The 12,018-nt window shown below is 32.6% G+C and overlaps 1 protein-coding gene and 1 non-coding gene across 12 annotated transcripts in view; one reads left to right on the top strand and one right to left on the bottom strand.

Moving 5' to 3' along the window:
* Positions 1-12,018, bottom strand: part of CCDC18 (coiled-coil domain containing 18) — an 89,136-nt gene that overhangs the window by 69,899 nt on the left and 7,219 nt on the right. For 10 of the 11 annotated variants that reach the window (XM_088791330.1, XM_088791332.1, XM_088791331.1 and 7 more), the window contains 5 exons: positions 11,806-11,934; positions 5,022-5,118; positions 3,334-3,455; positions 2,152-2,443; positions 390-514 (listed from right to left, as the gene is read on the bottom strand). In XM_088791330.1, coding sequence (XP_088647456.1) covers positions 390-514; positions 2,152-2,443; positions 3,334-3,455; positions 5,022-5,118; positions 11,806-11,934 — 765 coding nt within the window. Of the gene's footprint in view, positions 1-389; positions 515-2,151; positions 2,444-3,333; positions 3,456-5,021; positions 5,119-11,805; positions 11,935-12,018 lie in introns of those variants that run through there. The other variant, XM_088791336.1, reaches the window with a different exon arrangement.
* Positions 3,986-4,059, top strand: TRNAV-AAC (transfer RNA valine (anticodon AAC)). The gene has a single exon. It is a non-coding gene; the product is annotated as a tRNA-Val (tRNA).

Here is a 12,018-nt window from a genome sequence, read left to right as displayed (position 1 = left end):
TTTTTAAAATGATGCTAAGTGAAAAGGCAAAATTACAAACAATATAAACATACAGTATATTTCTGTGTGTATGAGTGTAAACATACACAAAATGGATTGAAGAATATGTGCCCAATTCACGATGGTGGATACTTAGGAAGAAAATAGGACTAGTGGTAAAAATCAAAATGTATTATCTATCCTGTAATGTTTTATTTTTTATTTAAAGACATATTTTAAACAAATCACAAAATGTGAAGAGTCAGTTCTTAGTGGTGACAACATGGATACTTATTTTAATATTCTTTGGACTTTTTTGTGTATTTTTCAACATTTCAATTAAAGATCTTAATTTAATTATCAATTTAAAAAACACTGTATTCCACAACTTCAGAACCTGAAAACCATACCTTAATTCCGAAATCATCATTTTATTTGCCTCACAGCAGCCAATATAGTTATCTTCCTTGTTTGACAAACTACTCCTCTGGTACTTAGAAAAAGATGATTTAAAACCAAACATTTCTCTTTTTAACTGAAAGTTTAAAACAAACATATATAAAATTATAATATCTCTGATGCAATTGTTTTTTTATTCAGAACTTCAAGTCTGAAAAATTGTGTGAATTTAATAGAAACTAGCTAATTAATAGGAGAATGTATAAGTACATTATGAAATATTAAGAAAACGGGAAAACTACAATAGTTAAATAAACCTGAATTAACCTAAATCATTATGGAGACATCAAATAACATAACATTGAGTGAAAAACAACAGCGACACATGTAGTATTTTCAAAAACACACTGAACTATATATACATATATATATGGATACATTATTTTCCCCCTAGATGCATTTGTATGTGGCAATATTTAAAACACGGACAAGAAGGAAATACATGAATTTCACAATGGTCGCTACCTCTGAGGAGAAGAGGAGAGAACTGGGATCTGACAAGGTACATAAAGAGGCTTTATTTATCTGTAAAATTTTATTCTAAAAATACCTGAAATGGATAGTGCAATATGTTACCCAGATTTAGCAAATGCTGTGCTACAATGGCCTCTGTGCTTTTCTATATGTTTGAATAACACAGAATTTTTTAAAATTAGTTGTAAAAAGACGACTACTTTCAAACTATGACCAAATAACTTTCTAGAAATGAAAAAAATTCACATTTCAAACCATGTTGTTCTTAGCACTGCATGAAACACAGATGAAGTATTTATTACCACACCACCTTCAGAATCACATATCAAGTAATTCTTGAAACTGGGTCAAATGGAAACATCAATTTAAATTAAATGCTATCTGCACCTAATTACTACCAAATTTCAAAAGTAAACAGTGCATTAAAAAAAAGTAAATAGTGCATTAAAAAATCTAAGCAAATTTTTAAAAAATCTAAGCAAATAATCAGTATCCTATCTACTTAAGAGACATGAAAACATGTCCACACAAAGACTTGTATGCAAATGTTCATAGCAGCATTATTCATAATAGGCCAAAAGTAGAAACAACCCGAATGTCCATCTATTGGTGAAAAGATAAATATAGTATATTCATACAATGGAACAATATTCAACAATAAAGAGAAATGAAATACTGATATACATCATAATGAATGATCCTCAAAAGCATTAGAAATATAAAAGACCAGATGCAAAAGACAATATACTGTATAATTTCATTTATATGAAATATCCAGAAAAGATAAACTTCTAGAGGCAGAAAGCAGATTAGTGATTTCCTAGGGTGACGGTGAGTACAGGGACTAATTATAAATGGGCACAGGGATCTTTTGGAGATGATAGAAATGTTTGAAAACTAGATTGTGGTCATTGTTCTAAAATTTGTAAATTTACTAAAAATCAATGAACAGTAAGTACACTTAAAATGGGTGAATTCTGTGATATATAAATGTTGTTGCTTCAGTAAAGCTGGTTTTTAAATATTCTGTGCCATTATTATATATGGCATTTGAAAGACTGAGAAAGGATGAAATAGCAGAAAATACAAAGAAATGGGGACTAGAGAGTAAAGAAATTGATGACTGAAAATACAGACATGTAAGAAACAAAAAAAAAAACACAAGCAAATAAAGCAACCACAAAATGATGATCTAATATAAAGCACTTCAGTAAAATTTTCCTTTTCACATATACTTACTGGCAACTGGGACATAACTTTTTCCAGACTTCTCAATTCCACCCTTGAACTTTCTATTTCTTGCTGACACAAATCCAGTCTCTCATTCTGTGTTGCAATACGGACTTTTAATTCTCGGTTTTCATTTATTACAGAAAAATTTTCTCGAAGTATTTCGTCTTTGTCCTCTAATTCACTCTCTAGCTTCAAAATACTTTGTCTAGATTCAGTCAGCTGTGCCATGACTTCTGAATTTTTCACTGCCATAATCCTTAATTTTTCTTTTCCACTATTATTTTCTTCTTTTAACTGCCTATGAAGAAAAATATATATATATATTCATTTTCAATAATCATATTTAATCTCACTTTTAAAATATTTTAAAGCTTAATTCTGAAGTAATAATACCTGGTTACATTTGCTGACTGTCAACTTTCTGCATGCCAGCCACTCAACTTTATACGGTTAGCACAATTATTACCCCCTGTTTATAGATGAAGAAATTGAGACACAGAAAGGTTATGAAACTTGCCCAGTGTCTCAAAGTAAGAAGTAGGGCAGGATAACCCCACTATCTTTTGCTCCCCTTTTAAAATAGGAGATCTAACTCCAAAATCCCGATAAACATTTTGCAGCATCAAGAAAGTTTTAGATCATGGAAAAAAATCATGAACTATCAGCCACAATTCTACAAGATAAAGTTTAATTATCAACAAATTACTAGGCAGTAATATTTGTGTGTGTGTGTGTGTGTGTGTGTGTGTGTGTGTGTGTATAAAAACACGTCAAACATTCGAACAATCTAATTTTTAAAAATGTTATTGTATTTCACCAATTCCCTTTTTCAGATTTTTAACATCTCTGAAATGAGAAGTTTGAACTAGATGATTCTTCATGATTTGAAGAATACATAATTTACTAACTAGCTAATGTCTTCATACCACAAGGATATCATATCTGTTTTCTCTAAATATATGCAAAGCAAAAATGTTGATCATATTACTCTATCTTTACAAGTATTTTAACATCAATACACGTTTAGTCATTTAAAAACCTAACTTTATACCTAGAAAAAGATTTCTGTCATGAAGCGTCTTTTTATATAATTTAAAGCCATAATAACAATATACAAAATATTCAATTTCAAAATTTTTCTTCTCCATTTCCACACAAAAGTCCTTTTTCTACAATAGGATACTGTACCTTAACTTCTCTTTCAGAATTTCAAGTTCACTTTTATATAGACCACACTTTTCCTGTAGTCTTTTATTTTCTTTTTCACAGTTAATTAGATTTTTCTCTAGTATTTCTTCTTCAGCTTGAACCTAAAACAATAATTTGTTTTAAGTAGACACACTCATGTGGTCATAAGTTTCAGGTTTTTTGAACTAAAAAATAGTGATTTCAGAAATAAGCAGGAGAGTGGAATAACTATTCCACCCATTTAAGTCCCCATACTTGTAGTGAAGGGAGCAAAGTGAGCTTCCTGGACAAGGAGGGGATTCTACTTCTGTTCAGAAATGGTTAAGAGCATATGGCAGACGGGCAACCGCAAAAGTGTTCTCACCTCACCTGGACAAGGCAAGCAACTCATCAAGGCTAATTTTAGAATGGATGCTGCATCAAGTTCCTAAAGAGTAACTTTAGTGCCAGTGTTCCTGGAAAGTCATTGTTCAAATTTTAGTCACAGAATACTCCCACTAAAATCAGTCCCAAATTTAAAACAGATAAAAGTCAAGCACCGAGGATGGAGTGGTGGGAGTGGAGGCCTGGGCAGATCTGCCTTACTTTATCTTTGTTACATCTTCCTAACTATTGGGCTCTGCTGAGCAGTTTGAAACCGATAATCCTGGGTGGCCTGTTAGCTCAGTTGGTTAGAGTGTGGTGCTAACAACACCAAGGTTGCCGGTTTGATCCCCGTATGGGCCACTGTGAGCTGCGCCCTCCTTTAAAAAAGAAACTGATCATCCTAAGGAGAAGTGTAACAAAATTATCTCTTACATTTTCCTCTATAAAGTCCTCCCACTCCCCAATGCTATTCCCCCTACAAGTTATTCTACTTCCCTCTATTGATTACCTTATTAAAAATCCCTTCTATGATATTTTGTTCCCACAGGGACCTTCTTCAAAGCTTTCAAAACAGCGATCTGATTAATTCACACATAAGACTTAGGTAACTAATGGGATCTTGATTTCTTAATTTTTAACAATATTTTTCTTTTGCCATTCTACCTTTAATCAAAATCATTAACTTCCTTTGCTTCAATTATTATCTCAAGATGCAAATCTCTCATATTAGTGTCTCTTGACCAGACCTCTATTCTGAGCTCAGCATCTGAATATCCAACATGGCCTTCCTCCAAACAGGTATTATTATGCGGTATTACCTGAAGATATGAAATAAATGTAATCAAGCCACTATATTGCTATGTAGAATTACTATGTTCATTGAACGTGACCATGTTCAAGGAACCTTCCCTTAGAGAGGCAGAAGTGAGCCCCTCAGAGTGGCACGTCCAGGGGATCAATTGAAGGCTACATAATGTACTCTGATTAAATTTTCACTGAGGTGATGGGAACAAATTTCTTGCTTCTACTTCTATAGCTCAACCTCTGCTCACTCACCCCATCTTTCTCTACATTTTGTTTCTTTTGTCTCCATTCTTTTTCCTCTATGGATAAAAAAGTTTCTGCTCATTATTAAAAGACTGTGAACATCATCCTAAATTAGTATTTATAAATTCCTTATTTCAATAATTTTATTATAAATGAGATTCCTAAAAATTACTCCCTGCTTTAACCATAAGCAAACATATTCTACTTATATCTATCTTTATTTTTAGAATATGGACAGCAATACAAAACATTGAATTTGAACAACTGCCTCTTACCTTTTCCAGTTTTTCAGCCACTTTTTCCTTATAATGTTGGAAGGCTTTACCCAGCTCTTCAGCATTACATAGTGCTTCATTCCTCTGTCGTTCAGCTCTAACATTTAAAAAGGGATAATTAATAAAAGTAAAAAATGCTCTGCATTTAAATAGTTAAGTTCCAAAGTAATTTATATTTAACTTTAAGGAATAATTAGAGAGCAGCAGATTTCTCTGTATCAAAAAGAATATTAGGCTTAAACTGCAAAATAAAGAATGAAGATTAGACTACAATAATTTCCTCCCTATAAAATAAAAATATGGAAAATAAAATATAACATAAATACTTATAAACATAAACTTTGAAATATACATACATTCTTATGTGTTGGCAATATTTTTCCCTCAGTTGGGAAAAGACAGGTTAGGGAAGTAGCCTGAGGCTATATGATAAATTACCAAAGATCAGGTATTACAGAATCAGTCCTCTCTGTCTAGTATATTAAAAATACTTTGTAAATCCTGTGATTTGCAAAGGTAAACTAAATTTTCAAAAAGGTATTTTAAAAGACAGTAACATCTATTGATACATGAAAATCTGAACAAAATCCAACCACCACCACCACCACGCACTGTCCTATGCCCAACTAAGTTGCCTTAGTTGACCCTGACCTTTCCCCATACTTCTCACACTGAATTGAGACAATTGGGCTGGAACTTGGTAAATTTCATACCCACACCAAGAATCTCTTCTATATTTAAACCTATTCTCATCACATTTCTTCCAGTGTAAGGGAAGTTAGTAACTCTTCTCTTATCCAAGGTGAATTGGCTTTATATATAGCTCTTTCCTTTCTGGAACTGTCTTCTGTATTTTCAGTTTCTTCTCTATTGGCTTACAAACTCAAGTGAAAGTATCCTTTATTTTCAGAATATGGTTCTTAAGTCTGGATAACAACTGTGAATATCAGAGATGTCTATTTGGTTCCAAAGCTTTCAGATTTAAAAAAACACAAAGTTTAAACAATAAGGAATTTACCTGAAAAGCTAAGAGAACATATTCTATTCCTTAATTTGCATAGCTAGAATTCAGAGCGCAAAGGGTACCTATATCTCTCACTTAAATAAAAAACCCCACATTGTTTTCCTCTGTCATCCTTCCTTTAAAGCCAAACTTATCCACGTTTCACTTATCTACTCTTTCTCACCACCAATTAAAAATCATGACATATTTCGGCCACACAGAAAAGTATGGATACATGTATCTATGTACTTCCAATCCAACTTTAATGAATCTTAACTCTGCTATTTTTGCTTCATGTAACCTTTTATTTTAAGCAAACAAAACATTAGACATTATAGTTGAGGTCTCTGTGAGTCCTTTCTAAATCCCATTCCCGACTTCTTCCACAAAGGTAATCCTAGAATCACTTTGTTGTTGTTGTTTTTTAATTACCAAACATTTTGTACATTCATGCTAACCTAAATTCACAAATAGTACATCATTCATCTATTTTAACAGGCAGGTTGTTGTCACATTTTTAACATCTCTAAACATAAGTATTTTTACAATTAATGGTGTATCATAGTTCCATGGTGATATTTTTTCTTCGTGATTACTAAAAATAATGGTGTATCTTAAAATTTGTGTAATGTTACATTCAATGAATAGTCTTTTCCCCATGTTTTTATACTTTATGTGAATGACATCACACTGCCAATATCCTTCTGCAGATTTTGATCAATGTCATTCAACAACTATGTTCACCTATGAGACCATAGTTCATTTAAAAAAATCTATTACATGCTATTCCATTGTATGAAAATACTATAATTTATCCATTTTCAGATGGTAGACATTGAGGTTTTCTCCAGCTAATACAAACAACGTTGCAGTGAACACCCAGGTGCACAGCTCCTTGGCAGTATGTGTGAGTTTCTTTAAGATAAATAACTATGAGCTGAATTGCTACATATTTTCCAAAAGGTTATTTCCAAGTTGAAGGTACTAGGTAGTACTAGGAAAGTACTAGGTAGTACTTCAACTTTATTCAATCCTTTTTAAAAAATTAATATAGCAGCTGTACCAATTTACATTCCCAACTAGAAACGTGTATGAGTTTCTGTTGAACCACACCTTCACCTACGCTTAGAGAACCAGTACAGCGTAATAATAAAATAGTAACCTATTTAAGCTTCCCAACAATCTATAATGAAGATAAGCGCACAAAATGAGGCACTGAGAGGTAACCTGTTCCCAAAATCTCTCTACTTAACTACTTTGGCTACCTCTAGCATGGTATTCAATCCAGTGGGCCGTAGAGCCAGCATCTGGATTCAAATTCTACCTCTACTACTTTCTGTGTGACCTCAACATTTCTAAGTTTTCTCTAATTTAGTTTCCTCATCTGTAAAATGAGGATGTTATTGATCTCATCTGACTGAGGAGTAAATGAGTTACTCTTTGTTTTTTATTTTTTCCCCCTTCTTCCACAGCCCCCCCCCCCCCAATCCGGTTCAAGCCATTGTTTCTGTCTAGTTGTGTAGCACACAGCTCCCTGACCCATGTTGGTATTATGAGCCTTGCGCTCCCCCAGGCTGAGGCAGTGGGTTTCCAGACGTCGGCCGGCCGCTGTCCGGCAGCACTCAGCAGCCCACGGCAGCTCACTCCAACCTCCCGCTGCCCACAGCAGCCCAGCTCCAGGGAGAGCTGTTGTTCACAATCTTAGCTATAGAGGGCGCAGCTCACTGGTCCATGTGGGAATCGAACCGGGCGACCTCCATGTTAGGAGCTACGCTCCAACCACCTGAGCCACCGGGCAGGCCCCAAGTTACTCTTTACACATTTGGAAAAGTGTTTACACATAGTAACTTACACTCAGTAAGTTAATATTATTATCAAATTAAAAATGTTTGCCAATAGTGTGAGATTATTGTAGTTTTACCTCATTGTAATTTTGATCTGCATTTTTAATGATGGTAATCTTGAACAATTTCCTGTTTCATTGGCCATTTGGGATTCCTGTCCTTCACCCGTTCAGATGCTTTGTCTTTTACTCCTGGATCCCCCCACCCCACCTTTTTCTTACTGATTTGTGAGAGTTCTTTATAAATTCTGGGTAGTAATCTTTGTGAATTATATTATTTGCAAATACTTCCCCAAGTACCTGGCTTGTCTTTTTCAGTTCTTAAATGCTGTGTTTTACAGAACATAAAGTTTTTATTTTAATGGACTTAAAATTTAGCAGTCTTTTCCTGTAATATTTATGCTGTCTGGATCTCATTTAAATACAGTTTTCCCTACCATGATACATTCTGGAAACTACTCCCCTATAGTTTTTCTAAAAGTTTTACTTTTCACAATTGGATCTTTATTACATCTGAAAAATTTTTTTAATATGCAGGCATAATATGAGGCAGGGCTCTAATTTAATTTTTAAAATCAATAATCAATTCTCTCAGCATCATTTTTTGAATTTTTGTTTTTAAAATTTCAAATTGGCACACCCGGAATGTGGACTCACCAAGTTTTAACATTTTGTCACATTTGCTTTATATGTCTCACTTGAGTTTTTTTGCACTGAACTACATTCTAATTAGTAACCTTCACTCCTAAATACTTGAGCACACATCTTCTACAAACATGGACATTGCCTCACAACCACAACCCAATTATCAAATTCAAGAAAATTAAAAGTGATACAATACTATTATCTAATATACAATTCACATGTTAAGTTTCATCAATTACTCCAATAATATTTTTATAGGTGTTTTTTTTTTTTTCCTTCTTTTCCAGGATCACATACTGCTTTAGTTATGTCTCTTTAGTCTCAATTTGAAACATCTTCTCGGCTTTTCTTAGTCTTTCATGACACTGACATTTTTGAAGGAAAAAACTAGAAATATATGAGGATTCCAGTTACTCCACAACCTTGCCAAAGCTTAATACTGTGAGTTTTTTTCATTTTGGCCACTGGGGGCCGCAATGGCCCTGGCCTTTTGTTATCATGTTTTGATTGGTTTGCTTTTTTGTAGGCAAATTTTCTACTACTGAGTCAATACCTCTAATGGCTCTATATTTATTCTGGTTTTCAATTTATTCTTAAGTTAGTATTGTGAAGTCATATTTTGTTGGGGAATTATTTATTTACTCTAAATTTTCAAATTATCATCCTAAAATGGTTCATATAGTTTGGTCTTTTTAAATCACAGCAAAAAGTATAATTTAGGAGTCCCCTTTCAATCCCAAAATTGTTTTTCCTCCTTGATTAATCTTGTCTGATGCCCATTATCTTGGTCATTAAGAAAAAACAAAATTTAAGTTTTGGTAATCTTCTCATTTCTTTGTTTTCTGCTCATCCATTTCACCTTTATTATTTTATTACTTCTATTTTTCTGTCGATGCTTTCTCCTGATGTCCCTTTACTGACTATGTAAACTGGATGTTTTAGCTCACTCATTTTCAGTCATATATTAATTTTAATATATGCATAGGCTTAAAAATTTTCCTCTAAGAATATCTCTGGCTACAGTCCATAAAATGTGATATACAATATTTTTTATCTCACTAAGTTCTAAAAGTTTTCTAATTGTCTTCATAAATCCTTCAATGGTCCATAAGTAACAAGAAGTCTGATTTCAAATTTCCAAACATACACGATTTGGGGGCGTATATTCTAATTTAATTGTACTGTAGTCGGAGAAGGTTATATCTATGACATCAAACTTGCTTTCTGGCATAGTGAGGTAACAGATTATAAATGTTCTAGAAGTGCTCCAAAGAATGTGAATTCTCAAATTGTTAGGTACAGTGTTCCGTATCTACATCCATTAGATCAAGATTATTGTCATTCATCTTCAACTTCTTACTTTTTTGTTGTTTAATCTAACAATTCCTGTAAATTTGTAAAAATGCTGTATGAGTATAGATTTGTTCATTTCTACTTGAAATTTTGTTATTTTTCTTTATATATTTTGAGACTAAATTACTAGATACATACAAATTTAGAATCTTTATAGCTTCCTGCTTAAGTGTTACTTAAAATATATCATGTGTTATTAACTCTAGTAATGCTTGTTGCACTTAAATCTAGTCTGTGTGATATTAATATAGCTGTATTTACTTTGTTTTAGTGATATTTGCCTGAAATATTTCTTTCTCTCCCTCCTTTCAACTTTTTTGTGTCTCTATATTTTAGGTATGTCTCTTATAAACAGCATAAAACTAAACAACCTCTGCCTTTACACTTTTTAATCCATTGTGATTAATCTTCTGCACCCTCCCAAAAATGTCTTTGCAAAGATATCAATCTTTGAATTTCATTCTAGTGAATTCTAGTGAAGCCTATATTCATTCTAGTTCTTCAAAACGCTCTAAGAGTCTTCATGTAACACCTCTACCTAAAAACGTCAATTGCCTATTTATGCTCTGCAGGTTACAATACAAATCCTTTGGTGTAACAAACAAAGCCGTTTACAGTCCGGATCAAATGTCTTCTTGCCTCATTTCCTACTACACCTATCCATTCATAAGGACATAAAATTCTTTAGAATTCTTCAGGAATGATGCTATTTTATACTTCTATGTCTTTACACATGCTGTCCAGACTGTCCATGCCCACTTACTCATCTTCTGAAAACAAAGTCAATATCCTACCCTAAAAATCATCTCTATTTAAGTTCTCTGTAGAACCAGTCGCTTTCCTCTGTACTTTTACTTAGCTATATTATAAAGTTAGTTTTCATGTACTATTATCTCACTATTTTAAATAACCATGTACAAAAAGCTTATCTGAATAAGCCTGAATTTCAGAATATTTAACCATACAATTTACACTTACAATAGGTACATGTTAGTGCTTATTATATAAGAGGCACCCTACATTTCTTTCTTCATTTAATCAAGACAATATCACCTTGATTTAACAGATGAACAAACTGAGATTCAAGAAGGTTAAATCATTTGTCCAAGGTTAACAAATCCACTGAGAGATAAAATCTGGCTGTTGGGCTCCAAAAACTAAGTATTTCCACTAAGTAATATTGTCTACCAAATATATATTGTAACTGGAACTAGAGTAACCAAATGCTGCTGGAAAAATATTCTTCCAAACCCATTTTAACAAAAAATGACTTATTGATGGGTTTGAGAGGTTTTTAGAAGTATAAATGCAAACAAATATTTAACCTATTTATTACAATGTGTCAAAACATACTTTCTTTGTAACATTATGGTAGTATAAATTTTGAAAAAATATTTTTATTGTTCAAGATTAAAATGCAGATTATGATCTTACTGTATTGTACATAGAAGCTGTTGTAATTACATTATTATGTTGTAAAATCTCATTAAACTAAAATTGTTTTTAAATATTAGTTAAAAGTTAACTGACATTCAAAGTTAATGATTCCTGGGTCAAGGCTACCTACAAAACTTTATCTTAAGACATGGTTTATACAAAATAGATATTTTTACATTACGTATGTAAAAATAAGTAAGGAAGACCGAAACACAGTTTCTCATGAATTTTATAGAGGTCGTGCAACTTTATTTCAGAAATAAGTAAATATCATTACATTGATAATCATTATCGAGCTTCTAGGAATTAATCACAATCAAGAATGCCAATAACAAAATCCACACATGAAAATTTTAATGAAAAAAAAATGGACAAAAAAGAAAAGTTGTTCTACTGCCAAATTTCTGAAAAGTTTTCACTTCAAAACTTAGCTAGAATTTTAAACAGGTAATAGATTCTATTCTCCCCTATAAAAACAATTACTTGCTTTAAAAACACAATACCTTTTTCCTTGTTTACTTTGTTCAAGTAAATCCACCTTCAACTTTATACATTCCTCTTGGGACTTCTGCAAACTCTGTTCTTTTTCAATTACCATTTTCTGGCTCTGCTCTAATTTATCTTCTGCCTCTCTACAAAACAAAGGATATTTTTTAAAAGCTATTAATTAAAGAGATTATGCCAGTATGCAAGAATACCATGTTTCTCTGAAAATA

Source organism: Rhinolophus sinicus, chromosome 14 (genome assembly GCF_057876585.1).
Source record: "Rhinolophus sinicus isolate RSI-liver-muscle chromosome 14, RSI-T2T, whole genome shotgun sequence".
Taxonomy (NCBI): Eukaryota; Metazoa; Chordata; class Mammalia; order Chiroptera; family Rhinolophidae; genus Rhinolophus; species Rhinolophus sinicus.
This window is presented reverse-complemented; position numbering and strand designations above follow the sequence as displayed.